The sequence below is a fragment of the Diabrotica undecimpunctata genome, chromosome 3 (genome assembly GCF_040954645.1).
Source record: "Diabrotica undecimpunctata isolate CICGRU chromosome 3, icDiaUnde3, whole genome shotgun sequence".
NCBI classification, from domain to species: Eukaryota; Metazoa; Arthropoda; class Insecta; order Coleoptera; family Chrysomelidae; genus Diabrotica; species Diabrotica undecimpunctata.
Window position 1 is genome coordinate 85361403 of NC_092805.1, and position 21376 is coordinate 85382778.

Below are 21376 nucleotides of genomic sequence, written 5' to 3' on the forward strand. Positions count from 1 at the left end.
CGACCGAATGAAGAAACGGTACGATACACAAGCCGAAAAGGGTTGCTTTAAGAAGAACGACAAAGTCGGGCTCTATAATCCCAAGAAGCGAAAAGGTTGTTCTCCCAAATTGCAGCAGTTTTGGGTAGGTTCATACCTCATTATGGAGAAGATCAACGATGTCATCTACCGAATAAGCAAGATTCCGAGGGGATAGCCGATGATAGTACACCATAACCGGCTGGCGTCTTTCGAAGGTGACCACGACGTAGATGAAGAAGTGGAAGTAAACCAAGATGTGTCTGACCTCACGTTTGAGGAATTCATGGGTGCCTATGGAGGTACCGGTAAAGCAAGACATGGTGTTTCCACTGAAGAAAAGCAAGATTTACTCGCGCTTTCCAATGACTACTCACTGGCCCTTACCATCCCGGCCAGTATGAAAGACGCACCAGGGCTGGCATCCGTATTTCGAAGAAAGTTCGGTCGAGTTGCAGAACTTCAATGCCAAGTGCCAACTCTCGGGAAAGCCTTGAAACTCCAAGATGCATCACGTTACCTTTTCTATCTGGTAACAAAAGACACTGCCCGTGACCAACCTACCTACCGAGATGTATGGGAAACCTTACTTCAATTGAGAGAGCACGTACTAGAATTCGACGTGCAAAAGTTAGGCATGCCAAAGTTAGAGTGCCGCCAATTAGATTGGAGGGTTATCCGAAGTATGGTGGAGGACATCTTTAAAGACACACGAAGTCCAGGTGTTAGTCTGTTGCAATCCGCATAGTTACTGGTGCGGAGAGAAAACCGTCCCTTGTCATTTTTATTCAACTGGAAGTTGTAAAAGAGGGTTCAGTTGCCGATACCAGCATACCGTTCCAGTTCCAGTCCCGACAAGGTTCCAGGAGGAACCGTCTTTTTAAGAGGGGGACAATGTTACGATGGATAATGACGTGTCAACTGTAAACATATTTATTACTAATATCCTTTCTCATTCAAGTATTTTCTAGATCATATACCTGCTGGCAGAAATGTCTAGTCCCCTACGGTAGAAGACTTGTTTGGCTCCACGACGATCGGAGAAGTTCTGGAAGGTCAAATGCTGCTTCTCGAATAGCTGTATTTTATATATAAACACGAAAGTTTTTGAAGAACAGTTAGTTTGAGTCCGAAAATAAAATTGTACGCGATAAATAAATATTGTGAAATAAATAAGTAGTAAAGACTTTAATAAATTTGTAAGTGTTATAAATAGAACCTTTAATAATAAACAAAAATAATAAATTAGATTAATAATAATAGTACAGTAAATTGACAAAAGTCTATATCTTAAAGACCATATTATTCAGTGAAAGAGTTTCTTAACAAATAACTGAGAAAATACAGTACGTTGATGTACAAGTAACTAAAGTATTTTATATATATATATATATATATATATATATATATATATATATATATATATATATATATATATATATATAGATATATATATATTTGGGCATTAGTCCAGTCGTCAAAGAGTTGACCCCTAAAAATCTTACAAACAAGCTGAATTTTGCAAAGAATATTAATTTTCGGGTCCCAAAAAAGATGCAAAAAGTTTGCCGTGTTTGACCTCGGGCTTCCCCCTAAAACCCATCTCGCAGGGGGGAAAACGCAAAAAAATCGATTTACCTAGAATCTGTACACCGTAGAAAAAAATGTTTCAAATAAAAAATGTAGCTAAAATAATTTTAAACAATAATATTTATAAGCTTTTTTTGTGTAGAATGGACCGTTCTCTTAGAAACAACGCTTGAAGCGACCGTCGACTTTGCATGTTAATTACGCGCGAAATCAATGTTCAATAAAATTCAATAAAATCGATCGCAGAGGGAAACATTCAAATAGAGTAACAGTGGACCGAGCAATACTAGAAAAACACGTAAAATCACTTCAACCCTGCATCTCACATTATCGTATAGAGCATGCTCCACATAGAAAATATCTTCCATCTGATATTAGTTTAATACAAATGCACAACGATTTTACTGAAAAACATAGAAATATTAAGTGCTCATATTACATATACAGGGCCTTCGTAAAAGACATCATAAAGATATCATTCACAAAGCTTAGTCACGAAGAATGTCAGCAATGTGAAATTTTTAACCAACAGAGCAACGCTCATTTACATGTCAATAACATGGACTTGGAGAATTGTGTTACTTGCGGAAAATGGAACACTCATATTAAAAAAACTAAAGAAGTCAGGAAGAGATAAAAGAAAGATGCAGATTCTACAGAATGGACAGCCCAGAAGATCTGCATATATGCAGATCTTCAAAAAGTAATCATGCTGCATAGCATCGGTACATTCAAGCAAATAATTTATTAATTTATATTAGGTAGTGGTGATATTGATATCTTACGATGTTTTTCAGGTACTAGTTACGCAAAGAATTGTCGTTTTTAATGAAAGCTTGCAAAGAAGATCTGGTTTGACAATTGTGCTGGACCAGATGAAAATTAGGCCTTGTTTTCCCGTTTTGTAGATATTATTAATTCACCAAAAATGTCTGCAGATGTCATAAAGGTTTACTATTTCGAGCCAGGTCATTTATTTATGTCAGTTGATAGTTTCCACCTCCAGGTAGAACGATCGCTGAATTCATATTTCTCGAGTTTAAATGGAGCTGGCGGAAAAATCCATGACTTTAATGACTTCCAATCTGCCATTGAGGAAGTTAAAATAAAAAATGTAAAGGTTCTAAACATGGACATTAGTGACTTTAAGGATTGGAAATATCATTCTTCACTGGCGAAGATTAAAAAACATCCACTAAGACCATACCTTAGTAATATTCTTAAAGTAAAATTTATTCGAAGACGTTTTATCATGTCATATTCATACGAATATGATTAGCCATACAAGCAGCTGATTTTTCTAACCGCGAAACACCTGCAAAAAAATGATACAATTTCTACAGCGCTTTGCAGAGGCATAAGTAAAACAGAGTCTATTTTAAAAAAGTTATGTGCTTTGATGCCTGCTAGTTGGAGACATTTTTGGCAGGAGCTGCGAGTTTCTGATGATGCAGTGGACTTGTGTGAAAATCTTGATTATTAAGGTGTTTTGTTATAGTTTCAATAAAAGTTATGTTTTTAAAACATGAAGTTTTGCTGTAATGTACTGTAATAAAATTATCCTATTTTACGATTTAATTAGTCACCTTCACCATTACTTTAATTAAAATTACATTATAGGCATTTAAAATATAAAATTACATCCTGAAGCATCTAATTATCTAAATAATACCCTTTTATAATTAATACCTCAAGTAATTTTGAGTGTTAGACGAAAATGCCTCAATTGAAGATGAGGTGTTTTAAACTTATACATGCAAATGTCAGTACCGCCCTGTCTACATTTTGTATTGTAAATGAAAAAACATCAACCAAAAAAACTACAACTCATTTTAAATAGAAGTTTAAAATAATATCTGTTAAAATCATGTAATATTGAAAACGGTTATATTAGTACTGCAAAAGTTATTCTGCCGTTATGCAAACTTTGCTTCTACGCAGATAAGGTCTTTCATTCTAACACGGCAGTATAGGAGATGTATGCTAGCAAAAGAAATGCAGAAGTTGAGGCAGAAGAGAAACAAGAAAATTACCTTATCTAGAAAACCAATAGGGTTAAAACATCAGGAACAAATTTCGAGGAAAAATGGAGATGAAGTGACCTACATCATGCCGTTACCGGTAAGTCAGAAATTAAAACGGTTAATCAAAAATAGAACTATTAGATTGAGAGAACTCTTTAAAAAATATTGGAAACCTTAACCAAAATAAATAAGCACATTGCTGGGTTAGAATATAGCGAAAAAGGAACGATACCTAAGAATTTTAATGGCAAATAATATCTGCATAATGCGGCACCAACAAGAATTGCAGTCTATCCTAAACATAGAACAAGTTGACATCTGTTTCATCTACGACATACATTGTAAAAACTAAAGCTTCATTAGATTTAAAGAATATAATACAGTACATCCTGAAAATACAGCTAGAGAAGCATCGCCAATAATTAGGCTATAAAACAGAAATGTTTCAAGCTACTTCTGTTATCAAAACTAAGTCCTTTGAGTTTATCGTTACTGCTGTGTACTCACTACCAAGATATGCTCTCCAATAAAGATAACTATCTGGAGCGTGGGCAGAATTTGGAAAACTGAGTTGGTCCTTGAAAAACACTAAAATAGAACAATATTTGAAAAACAGAATTTACGATTAGTGTATCCTCCCTTTACTCACGTATGGTTCACAGACGTAGACACTCACTAAGTCTAATATGGATAAAATAGTAAAGGCATACAGAGCGATGGAAAGATCAATACTCGGGGGCTGTTTTATTGTTTGATGAAATAAAAAAAAATAAAAATGAATCAATTAGAATTAACAAATGACAGCAAAACTGATTATTCTCTCTGGAGAGCCAGTAAGAGATTAAAAATGCCAACCTTGCATAATCCTCCAATAAGAAGTTAAGATGGAAGCTGGGCAAAAAGCAACTTACAAAAAGCCAATAAATTTACTGAACATCTAGAAAAAACACTCAAGCCAAATAAGGGTGAAAATATACTTGGGTGGGAAAATATCATTTAGGAAGAAGGTGAAATTAATTTATTCACTTCAAAAGAAATTGCTTATTAAAAGAAAACGTCAATCCAAGAAAAGCTCCTGGGTTTGATTTAATTTCAGGATGGACAACCCAGAGAAATCCTAAAATAACTACCTAGGAAAATAAGAAGGCCATAGATAAATTAACATATTATTATCAACGCATCGTTCAGATTAAGGTATGTTCCTACGATATGAAAAATACCCGAGATTATAATGATGTTCAAACCTGGAAAACAATAAAATACATTATCATCGTTCAGACCGATTTCTTTACTCTATGTAATTTTAAAACTATATGAGAAGCTGCTGAGAAGTTGAAACCTCTCATAGAAGCTAAATATATGACTGTTACACCAAGTTAATTTTAGAAAAAGTCACTCCATTATAGATCAAGTCCATAGAATAACAAACATATTAAAGAGAGCGTTGGAAGAAAAGAAAGTATATGCCGCTGTCTTTCTTGACGTGGCGCAGCTTTTGACAAAGTGTGGTATAAAAGACTAACACAAATTAAGATCTTGCCCAGAAAGTACACAGAAAAATTGGAATCATATATTTAAGATAGAGCTTTTATGCTTAAACATGAAGAATCTAACTCAGAACTCAAAGAAATTGATGTAGGATTACCGCAAAGTAGTATATTGAGACCAGTCCTGTATCTATTGTACATCAGCGAATTTCCTGAATTATATACCATACTGTCACCTCGGGGGAACAAATAAGGGTCTATACACCTTCTGTCATCTCCGGGTGCTCTGTAGAGGGCTTCGAATATACTTTCGATAGCTCCTCTACTTAAGTCCATTTTCGGGTTATGAACTTGGAAAATATTTATCTTCTGATGGCTTGTCTTGAAAAAGACAAGATATTTCTTACATGACAAAGATACACCAAGTCGAAATAAAGCATCAGGTCGTGGTTTTCTGACGGCTTGTCTTGAAAAAGACAAGATATTTCTTACATGACGAAAATATAGGTCAAAATAAAACATCAGATTGTAGTGGAATAATATCTCAGCCATAGAGTATAATTGGAACAGCAGGAAGCAGCGCCCCAAGAGCACTAAGCTCTCGGAGAGACCGTAAGGGACTGATCTGGCTGACCTGAAAATCGCCAATATTTATATGCGCTGTTCGAGCGATAAATACGGATTTCCAGGTCAAGAGCCAATGGGAAAATTCGAGGCAGGGCGATGCGCATCGAAATGCGTACGAGTCCACAGACTCTGGCATTCGATGATAATACCATATAACACAATAACCAACTTCGCAGATGATACTACCTTGATGGCTGTAGGTAAAGATGCAGAAGCAACACGGAAACTTAAATTTTTTGTTAACACAATTAATAATTGGCCTAGTTGATGTCCAATCAAGTCCAACCAAATGAAACTAATTCAGTACAAATCATTACAAATCCATTTTACAAACAAGAAGATCCAACCTATTCCTGTTAGTATAAATAATAATCAAATACCATATGCAAATGCAGCAAAATATTTGGGCATTACTTAATACGCTAAACTATACTGAAGAGCCAATTTCATAATGAAAAAAGAAGAGACCGATATCAAGTATAAAAAATTTACTAGCTCTTGAAAAATTGCATATTGATCAATGTTGATCAGACTGTAGTGTCCATAACCATCCTACAAATGTTTATTATAAGCAAATAGATCAGTCGAAAATCGTATTTAATAATCTTTTGAGTTGAATATTCCTATCCCTTTTAACATTATGTCCATAATATCAACATAAAATAAGCATTTGTATGAGGGTTGGATCGATTTTTTGTCAAAAATGAATCTTTGCTTATACTAGATTATCCTCGTTACCTATTGTTTTGCCATTTATTATTTGATCTACCTTTCGTGGTCTAAGTCTAGCATATTTATAAAATGTCCTTGCTGGTCCCTGGACGAAAGTCCAGTCCTGTTTAATTTCATAATTTTTGATTCTTTGTATATAAAAGTAACATAATTAAAAAAAAAAAAAATTCCCGAACAATGTACGTATAATTCGACAAACGTATGCAAAGAAGAGCCAACTATCTATTGTTGTTCTTGGAATATTATCTATTCACAATTTTTATCTTTCTGTTATATAACATCTGTCCTTTCCTGATAAATACAAAATATGCAAAAATTTCTTAAAGATTAAATAAGTAGATCAATCAACAGGTGACTCCAGTTAAGAAGCAGCAACTAACCCTGCCTTAGCGAGGCTGCAATCTCTCTCGCGTCGTCTGTCTCTCATTCACTCTCGTTTCAGAATTCTGTTGCGAGTTCCCTCTCCTCTCGTTCTTTTAAAGAAAGCAACTCCATGATAAATTTGTGAATCCGTGTCCACCACCACTCATACCTCATCATTTTATCCACAATTTCTCTCACGAAATCAAATATTCTGCAGTGCTCTCTTTCAAACTTCTCTCTTTCATCCGCCCAACGCTCACACTCCAATATCGTGTATGTCACAGAATCCGAAAGACCACAAAACAAGATACTGATCGGACTGTGCCCTCCCAAACCTAAAAAGGTAGCTACGGAAGCAGTCATGGCCTGAGAGCATTTGGGTCCAGCTGACTATGGCCACAGTCCACCCAGCTTCGAAGGTTCGGGATTAGTGACTTCGTCCACTCCGCCACATTACGTGTTGCCTTCCACTCTTGCTGTCACTGGTCGATTGAAGCTAATCTCTTCTCGGCCAGTACAGCCTTATCTCACTCACCTTTCGCTCTCCAATGTTCCGCCGCCTGCGACTATAAATCCTAGCCCGTTTACGTGCCAACACATCATTGTCGTTTAATATACCATGGTCAGCATATGTAAACGTGTAAAGTCGGTGATTGCCCACAGAGCAGCAGCTAACACTGTCCTGTAGGCACATGGTACTTGCAGCAGACTAGTTCTGTCGACGCGTACCATGAGCCTCATATAAGTTGGTATTTCTACCGCCTCACTTCAGACTGGGGCCGCGTAGAGGACGATAGACTGCACAACACCGTGAAGTGCCCTTCTCCTTCGAATTTGGATCTACTGATATTGAGCATTATCCCCCCAGCGCAGACATTCTCTGAATAGCTCTGCGGGTCACCCCCTCAAATGTTACGCGCCTTTTTAGGCCTCACCTCCGGAACAACGTCGGGCTTCGTTGACTAGGTGTATAAACTTAGTCTCTCGACCCACTCAAATGACCCTTTACATTGCAGTTTATGAAACACTTTATCTTGGCCGTGCATTCCTTGAGAATGTGCCTTTCTTAGCCACATCCCCAGCATCCCTTGCGCTCCTCTTCCTTACATTCATTCCTGGTATGTCCATAGGCTTGACACCTATAGCATCGCAGGATAGGCACTTTCTCCCTTACAAGGCATGCTACAAAGCCAACCTTTAGCAGTTCCTTTTCAGCAACACATTCGCAACATTCTCGTCGACCTTCACAGTGGCGTATAAGCTATTCCGTGAAGGCCTGATTCCTAACACATCGCATGACGCATTGTTGCCAGCAAAACTCTGGATTGCGTCAGTGACGTCCTTGGCTGTCATGACCGCATCCATACCTATCAAGAGAAGTATTTTCCTCGCTATACTAACCCTGGTCGTCACTTTCGAAAAGTAGGAGGGTATCGAGGCGACTACCTCTCTGACTCTTTCTACCACCTCACTACCACCCTACAGCTCGAGGACTACCCCTTGTTCTCTTGTCTTTCACACTCTCTTGATAATAATATCACGCCTGCCACACTGACCCGTCCTGAGCCCCTCTAGAATTCGGCATACGTTTCGTTCTTCGTCTTCTTTACAATCACCACTTCATTTCTCACCGTCGGTTTGATCATTCTCGCCTCTTTATCACACTTTCCAAACACTACTACTACTACTACTACTACTACTACTATCGGTTCACAGCGTTCTCCGACGCCTTCCGACTCCTAACCGCCATTCTTCTCTATTTAACCATAGGCCTGGAGGGATTTCTCTTTCCTCTAGTTCTTTTTCAATTGCCTCTCTCCAGCTTCTTCTCGGCCTTCCTCTTTTTCTTCTTTCTTGTGGCGTCCACGTCAAAATTTGTTTCGGAACCTGTCATCTGGCATTCTCTGTACACGGCCGTACTATATTAACTGATTTGTTTTTATGTCATCAACTATTGTATGCTTGACTCCCATCATTTCTCGTATTATCTCATTTGGTATCCGATTTCTTTTTGATTTGCCTGCTGCTCTTCCCCAGAAGTCCATTTCTGTTGCTAGTAACAGTTTCTCTGTTCTTTCTTTCATTGGCCAAACTTCACTGCCAATACACATGGTTTCAGTTTTCTTAATATTGACTTCGAGACCCCATTTGTTATATTCTTCTATTAGCTTCCGAGTCATGTAACTCAAGTCGTCATGATCCTGAGCAATCAGTATTTTAGCGAAACATAAGGTGTACAGTGTAGTCTCGTCGTTGAGAGGGATTCCCATGCCATTACATTTTCTTTTCCACCTAACTGTTTACTTTCTAAATACTACGACCTTAAAGCTCCTGTCTTAAAGGCCCACTCCGCAAGTTTTCTGGACACCTCAGTTGCCAGAGCTGCTGGAACAGCAAGTCCAACACTCATTTTCCCAAACTTTTCCATGTTATCCCCCAGTAGCTTACATACCGACAGGAACTTCACTGCCGCAGGACCCTCTCCCTATCCAAGAATGAGCTATAAAAAAGGTAGCAGGTTAAAAAGATTAAAAAATTTACCATTATATCGAATTAAGTATGAAGTTTCAAAATCTTTAAAAACCGAATGTAAGGCATCTATGGTGAATTTGTCTGATTGATAGGTATATTGTTCTTCGTGAAGCAATGGATTTGATAAGTATTTCATTCTTATGCATGTGTTAAGTATTTTCAGGTACGTACTTTTTAGAAAAAAGAAGGTTAGGCTAATAGGTCTATGTTACTTTGGTTCTGATGAAGGATACTTGCCACACAACAAAATATCCTGTCGCAATTCGTATTTGCCAATAAAACAAAAAACTAGCTATAAAAAGAGATGAAACTCGTAGAGGTGGGAAATAATCTATAGAAACCTATAATTTACATTTCATTACATTACCACTATCGATAGTCTCACACCTTTAGACGTTAGCTTCGAGCTAAATCACCTCGGTCATAAATATTATGTGTAACGTCGTATGTGTGACGTATTTCCATTTTTTAGTTTCGCATAAAGTAAAAACTGATTGACCACAATAAAGCAAAAATGTCTTCTTCTTCTTCTTCTTCGGCTTTTCCCATTATGAGTTCGCCGTTTTTGTCCTCCACAGCACTCTATTCTCCCAGTCACTTTCTCTGAGGTCTCTATCTATCATAGCATTTCCATCTTGTAGCAGTTCTTCCTCTCCGTCTTCTTCCCGGCGGGTCCCAGTTTAATATTCTTTTCGGCCACCTATGCTCTGGCATTCTTTGTACATGCCCGTACCACTGCAGGGCTCTGTTTTCCAACTTTTTTGTAATTGAGCATTTTACTTCCATTCTGTTCCAAATTTCCTCCGTTCTTATTCTATCCGCTCTTGTGATTTGTAGACATTTTCTCATAAAGTCCAGTTCAACTGTTCTTATTTTGTTTCGTATTGTTGTTGTCATTGGTCATACTTCCGCTCCATATAGGGTAATATTCATCACTATGCTTTGAAAGATCCTCTTTTTGTTTTCTTTGGTTAGAGTGTTGTTCCATATCACTCCATGAAGTGCTCTTGTGGCTTGTTTTCCCCGTGCTATTTTCATTTCTATATCTTTCATACAAGTACGATCTCGGCTAATCATTGACACTAAATACTTAAAAGCCTTACAACTCTTAATAGTCTCTTCTTCTAAACTTAAATTCAAATCTGCAACCTCGGGTCCAATACATAAGTATTCGGTCTTGCACATATTTATCTTGAGTCCCCAAAGCTCATATTCGTCCTTTAATTTCCTTATCATATATTCCATATCCTCCCTGTCTTGTGCAAAAATGACTCGATCATCTGCGAAAAGTAGTGAATGTATATACCTCTTGTATATATATATATTCTCTTATATATATATATATATATATATATATATATATATATATATATATATGTATATATGTATATTGTTAAAAAGTGTAGGTGAGAGACCACATCCCTGTTTGAGGCCTTTTGTTGCAGTGATTGTTTTTGTTATTTCATTACCTAACTTTATTTGCACTTGTGTTTCTTTATACAGTCTTTGTGTTATATTCACCCATTTCTCTCTAACGTGCATTCTTCTCATTGCTTCCCATAGTTGTTTCCTGGGCACGCTATCGTATACTTTCTCTAAGTCGATAAAGGTCATATGTGTTTCAATGTTTTTTTCTTTGCTCTTTTCAATCACCTGTCTCATAATGAATATTGATCTGTCTCTAAACATGATCTGGCTTTTCGGAATCCGGCTTGTTCTTCGCTATAATGGTCCATGTGTTGTTCTAGTTTTTCTTTTATAACCGATGAAAAGATTCTTGCTATTGAAGGCATTACACTGATCCCTTTGTAGTTATTTGATGACCTTTTGTCACCTTTTTTGAAAATGGAGGTCATGTATGATAAATTCCATTCATCGGGAATCTTTTCTCCTGCTTCGATTTTATTGAACAACATTCGTATAAAGGATACTATCCTTGCGCCTCCATATTTCAGCAGTTCCATTTTTATGTTCCCTGGTCCTGGTGCTTTTTGTAAAAATGTGAATAAAATAATTTAATTAATATGATTATTTAATCTAAAGTTTTAGATTATTAACCAAGAATAATTTCTACTATGATTTGAGGCGTTTCATACACTCTTGTCACGAAATAATTATCAATTCTTCGTGGATTAGTGGTAAGAATTCGACACTGTATTAGAAGTGTTTAAAGTTAAACATAAATATCTTGTTGAAAAAACAGTATCGTCGTACTTTCGAAAATAAAGTAAAAATTCTTCAAAATTAAAAGAACGTTTAAAGAATGTGTAAATAAGTAGAAATTCTACAAAAATAAAAAAAAATTGTAAATAAACGTATTTACAATATGTTCAAATAAGCCTTCATAGCAGCAGAACAATAACCCAAACTGTCACTAAAGAATTATAAAAGTCTGATGGATCAGAGTTCAAGGCACGATGTTCTCATGCAGGCGCTCAGGATTCGAATCTCACATGAAGGTTTTACTTTTTTAAAACTTAAAATTTGAAATTATGCAGATATTATTTCGTTTTGCTTTAAATCACTAAACATTTATTTCAGTCTTTATTAGAAGTGTTTATAGTAAAACATGAAAATCTTAATGAAAAAACAATGTCGTACTTTCGAAAATAAAGTAAAAATTCTTCAAACATAAAAAACGTTCTAAATAAACGTACTTACAAAAAATGTTTTAATAGGTAGAAATTATATAAAAATATTCTAAATAAACGTATTTTATTCTAATGAAATGTATTTACAAAAAATTTTCGAATAAGCCTCCATTAGCAGCAGAACAATAACCCAAACTATTATAAAAGTTTCGTCTAACATTAGTTAATGTTTCTGGACTAATACCTCTCATTGAATCAGAGATCTTTTCTCTTAATTCTTGGAGAGAATTAGGCCTATCGTCTTCAATTCCCTATAGTTTGGACTTTATATATCCCCACATAAAAAAATCACAAGGTGCAAGATCAGGTGATCTTGCAGGCCAAAAAATATCTCCATGGCCACTAATAAATCGATTAGGAAAAGTGGCACTGAGATATTCACTGACGATGAGAGAATTATGTGCAGGACAACCATCGTGTTGAAATCATATGGAATCGAAAGGTATTGGTAAATTAGGAAGGGCTGGAACAATTTGATTTTGCAGAAGTTCCAGTCAACATACCGTCTATAAAAAATGGACCGATAACATGATGACATAATGATGACTATTATGCCTCCCCAAACATTTACTTTTCTAGGACGCTGGGTACGAGCAACATAAATCTGACGAGGATTTCCTCGAGACCAATACCGAGCATTCATTGAATTGTGACGGCCATGCAATAAAAACGTACCTTCATCGGTGAACAAAACGTTCTCTAAAAAATGTTCATCTTGATGTGACATTTCCATTGCAGTTTGATAAAATTCTAAACGTCTATATTGATCCCCAGGGAATTGTTCGTTGGATTTATGAAGTTTATAGGGACGGTATCCATGTCGTTTCAAAATTTTACCTACTCTAAATCTTGAAATTCCATATTGTTCTCCGAGACGAGATGTTGATTGGGTAGGATTTTGCTCAATAATTGTACAAATCAAAGTGTCCCTTAGTTCCAAATCTGGATTTACCACCCTTCGTCTACGAACTCCTACTGGAGCGAACACGGATCGATAAGTAAAAAAATACGTATAATATACTGAATTGTTGATCGTGGTGGGGCCGGCCTATTTGAAAACATATTTATAAATTGTTGTCTAATCATGTTGTCTGATAATCCATTCAAATGCCAGACAATAATTTTCACTTTTTCCTCGACCGTTAAAACCATTTTCACGAATTGTTTTTTTAATAAAAAGTTTCTGTTTACCGTGCAAAAACACTTCTCGGTATGTTATTATTTGATGGCTTGAAGCTTGATGATTTGGTTAGCTGTATAGCAGGCAGCTGTTCGCGCGCATCTATTTCAATGTTGTCAATTGTTTTGAAAATCATTACCTGTACAGAGGAATTGATATTAACACTGAGAATTTAGTGATGGATTTGACATTAAACAGTCTTCACCGGATTATTTTGCATTCACAACTGAAGACTGTAAAACTGGAATTGAATTATTTTGTATTTCTATTTTATAACATTGGAATAAGAATAAATTGTAAATATTGAGTTTTTCGAAAACTTTTTACCTAATATGTAGGTATCATATTTTCTATTATTTTTTGATTGAGTAAATAAAACAAAAATTTTATCTTTGGTGTGAATTGAACCCCAATCTTCTTATCAATAGACCACTTCTCTAACTATAACACCAATTCCACATACAATAATTGTTTTCGGAAAGAACATACCTACCTTTAGTTTAGTCAAATATTTCAGTTATTTTTAGTTAGAGTTATTTTTATTATTAAATAAACTTAAAGATTTATAATTTAAAATCGCTACTAATTAATGTTTTTTACTATAATATATCTTAATTTATTCAATCATTTATTCTAACATCAGAAATTATTAAAATAAAATATTTTCGAGGTCATCCGTATAATTATGACTGAAGTCAAATAGCCACGTCTAACAACTAGCTTTATCTCGTACTATCTCACAACTTAATCTTTTTTCTATATATACATCGGTTTAGAACGTCTTTCGACGTTATCCGATACCTAAACACCATCTCTTCCAATCTTCGCAGTCGTTTGTTGTTAAATTTCTTTAGCTCATGGACTTGTTTACGCCGTGTTGCCATTCTAATCTGGGTCTTCCTCTTTTCCGTCGACCTATCGGTTGCCATTCTACTACTTTTTGGGGAGTCTTGTTGCTGGCATCCGTTGAACATGCCCATTCCACCTTAATTGTTTCTTCTCCATATCTTGAGTTATATTTCCTTTTATTCCCATACGTTGTTTTATTACATCATTTCTGATTCGGTCTCGTCTGGAAATACCTAAGGATCTTCTCTCATTGCATTCTTCTTTACTGCTTCTATTCGCTTTTTGTTCTTTTCACTAATTCTCCATGTTTCAACGCCATAAAGAAGAGTAGTTTTAATCATGGTCTCATATATATTAAATTTTCTTCCTTTCGTTATCTCTTTACTCCACAGTATACCATTGAGACATCCTAAGACTTTCTTTGCTTGAGTGATTCGTTTTTATATTTCCCGTGTATCAGTTCCTGTATTGTCAAAGGCAACACCCAAGTAGTCATAGCTCTGAAAGCAGGAAATATGTTGTCCGTTTTCGATGTCTATGTTATCTGACTCGTTTCCAATACAAAGATATTTGGTTTTTGTTGTATTGACATTCATTCCCCAGTCGTTATATTCTTCTATCAGTTTTCTAAGCATGTACTGCATGTCTTCCCTGTCGGTCGCTAGCACTACCTGGTCATCAGCATACTGGAGTGTATATATAAATTCATTACTAAGCTCTATACCTATCCTATGCACCTTTCTTTTCCATTTTTACATTGCTGCTGCAAGATATATCTTGAATAAGGTTGGTGAGATACAGCATCCCTGTCGCAAGCCTTTTGTAACCAGGAATTCTTCCGTTAGATATTTTCCTGTTTTTATCTGTGCCTTTGAGTCTCTATATAGTTCTTGTACAGCATTTATCAATGTGTGGTTGATGTTAGATCTTTTCAACGTTATCCACAGTTTTGTTAAGGGGATGTTGTCATATGCTATGTGCAGGTCTACAAAAGTAATATGAGTTTCTAGATTCTTAGCCGATCTTTTTTCTATTATTTGTTTAAGACAAAATACATTATCGGTGCACGATCTTCCTGCACGGAACCCGCTTTCTTCTTCCTCTTCATTGTGCTTATATTATTCCTCGATCATATTTCTCAAAATTCGTCCATACAGTCTGCTCAGGGTGCTGTTTACCGATATGCCCCTATAATTATTACAATTCCTTTTGTCCCCCTTTTTGTGTATTCAGGACATGTATGCCGTTCTCCATTGTTCTGGTACTGGGTGTCCATTTAGACACTGATTGATCACATAAGTTAATTTTTCAAATAGTTTATGAGTTCCATTCTTAAGCATTTCAGCATAGATTCCCTCAGGTCCAGCGGATTTACCATTTTTTGGGGTCATTACAGCCTTCCTTACTGTTTCGATGTCTACCCTCGCTTCCTCTCCTTGTATATGTACTGACTGTGTTGGGGAGTTCGCTAGGTATTCTTGTCTTGTCTCTGTCAGCAAGCTTTCGTAGTGATCTTTCCATTGTCTTGGTTTTATGGTGTGTATGTGTGCTTTGTCTTTTCCTGTATTTTTTACTGATTGTATAAAATTCCATACCTCTGTACATTGCTTCCCTCCGATGTATGTATTGATTTCTTGACATTTTTGATCCCATGTTTTATTCTTTTCTTGTTTTATCATTTTTCGTGGTTGTCTATCGGTTTCTTTGTAAGCTTGATGGTCTTCAGTATTTTCTTTATATGCTGTTCTTTTTTCTGTTTTACCATATATTCGATTTCTTCTTTCCACCATATTTTGTTACTAATTTTGTTTTGCTGCCCAATATTCATAATCCGTTTTCTTAGCTTTGGTCGTTTCCTTGAAAACCCATCTAAAGTTCCGAGGCTTTGTTTAGGCTTTTTGGTATGTTAAAATTTTGACGAGTATTGAAGAACCAGTCCAATGCCACAACCCCCAACCTGGAGGACCGGGTAATTTTTGATCAAGGTTTTCTTCCTCTAGCCTTTGACGATCCAACGACTATAACTACAAGGCAGCAGCTTGATTCTATACAAACCCTAAAATCAAAGGTTGCCACTTCCGCCCTCCATGCCGTAGTGAAGATATTCTTCCTCGCCACGAATGCCGTTGTGGACTCCATCCGTAACCCTGGAAAAGGGACCCTAAACAGGTACTAGTTTCCCGGGCCAGGAAACACCTGGAATCTGCGGAAAGCAGGGATTGATTCATTTTCCCTGATAGGACTATCCAATGGACTATCCAATGGAGTTCCTACCCGTTACCCTTATCTATCTTCTATCCTTTCCGCTATTTTGCCGGGTTGTAAAACACTCATCACTGTATAAACAAATACTGAGACCAGTACAGATGTATTACTGCAAACTAAAAGGCTGTGCTATTTAACTTAAATTAAGTATCATCAATAGATGATACTTAATAAGTAAACAGTAAATTATAAAGGAATAATGACTAAATAACAGCGTTAATATAGAACTACTCAGCTTGTCGAAAACACTAGGTCAACGAGAAGATTTAGAACAAAAATATTTTCAGCTAGTTTAAAGTTTATCAGTATTTTAACTTATATTTTTTCTAATTTTATATAACAAATAATGATACTTACAAATTATCACTGCTAGGGGTTTGAGTACTTAATGGAATTGTCAATTGAGGGCTTGTGAAGAGTATGTGAGTACTTGCTGGAGCCTCCATCGTTGCTCCCTTTTCAGGACAAACGGTTTTGGCATTAAGCCAAATTTCCACCAACTTCGGAGGTGGTTGACTGGTGTCGTATTTAATATAAAAGCGAACCTTTGTAGGTACATTAGCTAGTAGCTTCTTGTTTGGATCTTGAATTCTATATATGGTATTGTCGTCAGTCTTTACTATACCAAACCGGTTCTAGAAGATATATAAATAATATAAATAATTAAAATTCAAAATAAAACGAATGGCTATATTCCAAATAAATGTTTGGCTAAGATTGTAGCATTCAGTACAATAATTATAATGTTGATGGTGATGTGTATCGCTGAAATGGTAACGAAAGCTCAGTACACTGCCTGAACAAGGAATTTCATAAGCTACGTATTGTTCACTGGGAATTTTGTCTTTGACGGATCAGACAAAGAATGAAAGTTTCTAATGGGGAATAAATATTGCCTTCATTCACTTTGCTTTGTTTTTATTATTTAAATAGGTAAACCTAATATTCACTTATACATAAGCTTACATTAAAAATAGGAGCATATACAAAATTTAAATTATTCTTATATACATTTAAAAGAAATAAACTACAAAGGAAATAAAATAAAACAACAAGCTATATAATTATTAAATAAATGATTATCAATTTGGACTTATATACCTTTAATATATTCTATCGATATAAATATGCTAGGCCTAAGTTGTATACCACTTTATTCAGGGCTGCCCAGTCAAAACAGTCTAGCCAATATTCATTGAATTTACAATATTCATTGGATTTGGTGAAAATTATGAAACAGGTTTGTTTTTATTCGTTTTTATTCCAAAGGGGTCATCTTTTAACGATATAGATAGACATCTGTTATTTGTCAACCCTCCCTTCTAGTACCACAAACCCTTAATTTTAAATAGGGAAAAGACCATGTGCGGCTCATCATTAGACAGGTATTTTGCGGGAAAATTCAGGCCTCTATGATTTTTCTCTATGAACTCTATTCTTATGAAAAACTATAAGTTTATTGGAAGTGTTATATCTTTTGTGCTTCACTATAAACTACAAGTTCGTGGTTTCCTAAGTGATAATTTTCATAATTGTTGTGGAGAATAGGCGTCATCGAATGACCTACTCGTTAGCCAGACTGTGTGATTTCACCTTGTGGGGAGTATTTAGCGATTCAGTGTTTGTCACACCAATATGAAATATTCAGTATTTATAAGGGATGATTGAAGAGTAATTCGACGGGGAAAATGCAATAGTATATACTGAGGAAGACAAAGCGGAAGTCATGAAAGACGAAATAGAAAGGACGTATAAAAACAACGAACACCCCTATGAAGACATTGCCTTTACCGAAGAAGTAAAAAGAACAGACACAAGACTAAAAAGAAGAAGGGACAGAAGAGGCTTAACGCATACGTCTCCCGAAGAAATTTAACAATTAATAAAAATGACCAACGCGAAAAAAGCACCATGACTGGATAATATCACAAACAGAGCTTTTAAAAACCTACCGGCGAAAGCAATCGTATACATTACTAGCATAATAAACAGCATGCTAAGATACTTCCTGGACAGATGGAAGTAAGCTCATGTAATTATGATCGCAAAACCGGGGAAAAACGGAACCTTCCTACAAAACTACAGACCTATCAGCTAATTATCATCAATAAGTACAATAGCAGAAAGAGTCATCCTAACCAGACTCAATGGAAAATCCCCGGCTATAGGAACTATCCTAGAAGCTTAGTTCGTCTTTAGGTTATACCACTCCTGCGAGCTACAGGAAATAAGACGGAATACATCACCAAGGGATACAACGAGAAGATGTATACAGCAGCGGCTTTTCTCGTTGGAAGTAAAGACTTTGATAGTCTCGCATCAAGCGCTGCTCTACAAAATGAATAACTTGGGTTATAGTGACAGTATCACATGTCTTCTTGTATTATACCTGGCTGACACTCCAATAGATCCCAAAACACTAGTGAGTCTGTACGCTGACGATACAGCTATCGCATTTAGCAGCAGAGACCCGAACCTATCAACCAGTCATCTGCAAAGAACATTTTCCAGAGATAGTACAACAAGTGGAAGATTGCCTTAAACCCCGACAAAACTCAGGCCGTTATGTATAGACACCAAAAAAGCAGACCGGACAGGGAAATCACCATAGCAAATACCCCTGTAGAATGGACAAATCAAGCGAAATATATTTGAGTAATACTTGACAGAAAGCTGACATTCACCGGACACGTGAAGTAAGCTATTTACAAATCAAAAGCACTAATTAGTCAACTATCTTCGCTAATAAGCAGAAAGAGTAAACTACGATTTAAAACAAAAATGCAAGTAGCTAACAACGTAATACTACCCCCACTAACATAGGTCTCTGCCGCATGGGGACACACATGCAAGAGCAATGGGAAGAAAATGCAAACAGCCCAGAACTACATAATTGGAGACGCTTTAAAGATACCTAAATACGTACCACTAAGATACGTACTTAGAGACTCTGGTCAGAAAATAATCCTTTGGACAATGAATGAAAGAGCCTATAAAATATTCAACAGGCTCAGGAACCACCTCAAAAGGAAACTAAGGGGGTTGATGGATTAATTATGATGAAAAAATAAGGACGGTACATAGACGGCCGAAGCAACAGATAGCCGGATATATGCCGGGAAGAAGAACAATGAAGACCGAGATAGCTACAGGGTAGTTAAATAACAATCATTAATAGGCAGGAAAGCACAAAAAAAACCGAAACTGTGATTACATCCGACTACCTAAAAGATTTAATATATAATAATATTAATATATATATACAGTGTAAGTAAGAGTTTATGGTCGGTATGGTAAAATTTAACAGGATATCTAACACAGATATAAAATCATATTTTCAGCGAATAGACAAAGATAACAATCATATTTTCCCTTGGTCTCCCCTCCATATTTCTTATTGACGCCCATTGCCCATTAGTGAGACGATTAGTTCCGATTAGAGATATTTTACATATCTCTGGTTCCGATCCTAATATACCTAAGAAACTACAGGTGGGTCGTTGATATTTTAAATATACAAATAGTACTTACATTTACATTACACATTATTAAATCGCGAATCGTCTAAATTGACATTTAAAAACATAAGTTTTTCCACTTTTGTTGTTAACCATGTTCTTCTTTTATTTAAAATTAAACCAGATTTTGAACATGTGTTCACAAGGAACAGATTTTGTTACAATACTACAATATTTTATGAATATAGTGGCTAAGTTAGGATACACATGGCGATGGTTTTTCCACCACTGTAATGGACAGTTCCAATCTCCGTTCGAATTTTTTTGTGGGTAATATATCATCAGAAAAATACATGTCGACTTCTTTTATATCTCTCGATACAGGTGTATGATTAGATGAGTCATGTCCAATTCATCAAAAATACACCATAGACTTAAGTCATCTTTATCAGTTTTTTTTCTTGTACTGGTTGATTATCAATAGTACAGTCTTCTTTTTTTTTATAGAAGTAACCAGCTTCTTAACTCTTTCTCTTTTGTTTTTTTACCTTCATTTTCATCAGAAAATCCCTGCATTTTAAATCATTATTTGTCATTTACGAATCTACGGTTTCTCACTGGTAAGCCAACTAGTTGATGGTTGATTCAAAAAAACTACGTTTTGTGTAGACGTAAACAGAGGAGCAACGAACACTTTACGTCGACGAGGACGATTAGTTGATCTGAGAGTTTACTACAAAACTAAAAATAACTCTTTTGGGACAGTGGACAGTCGGCCTATCGGTTAACGTTGAAAATAAAATAACTAGGTATTCTGATTAATGAATGAGTTTCGATTTACGATTGATCTTCATTTTCGAAGGTGATGGATACTACCAATGATAAAAATATTAGTTTACAAGAAAAGAAACAAATAGAGATGGATTTACTAAACCTATGCAAAGACTTGATTCATCCGTTTTCCATAGTTGAAGAACGAGCTTTTAAAAAGTTTGCATGGTGGATTCCTGGATATAAACCGCCAACAAGAAAAACTTTGTCAGGCGCATTACTTCAGGAATGTTATATCAAAACTGAGCAAATTATTAGATCACAAGTTGTTAAACAGGTAGAAAATATCTATATTACTACTGACCTCTGGATCTCTGGAGTAACTGAGAGTTATATCGCATTAACAGGACAATATTTAACCGAAAATTTAGAATTTAAAACGGTTTTATTAGGCTGCTGCAATTTTTCTGGAAACCATAATTCAGAAAACATCACTTTTGAAATTAGTGAAATTATTACTCAGTGGGGTCTAAAACGAAAAGTACATTTTGCAGTAACTGATAATGGCTCAAATATGGTCAAAGCTATTAAATATGTTTTGGAATGAAAACATTTAAATTGTTTTGCCCATACGTTAAATTTATTGGTGGAGGATGCACTTAAATGCTGTCGTATACAAATAGATAAAATAAAAAGTCTTTTTTAGGCAAAAAACTCATTTCAAAAAAAGTACCTTATCTTCAGATAGGCTTTTAAATATCAATTACAACATAACAAAGTTTCCAAACAGCCAATCCAAGACGTGGAAATAAAGTAGAACTTCACCTAT

The 21376-nt window shown here is 35.7% G+C and overlaps 1 protein-coding gene across 2 annotated transcripts in view; it reads right to left on the reverse strand.

Annotated features, from left to right (window-relative positions):
• Nucleotides 1–21376, reverse strand: part of LOC140436994 (chymotrypsin-like protease CTRL-1) — a 177531-nt gene that overhangs the window by 81742 nt on the left and 74413 nt on the right. For both annotated transcript variants that reach the window (XM_072526206.1, XM_072526205.1), the window contains one exon: nt 16676–16953. In XM_072526206.1, the coding sequence (XP_072382307.1) occupies nt 16676–16953 (278 nt within the window). The remainder of the gene's footprint in view (nt 1–16675; nt 16954–21376) is intronic.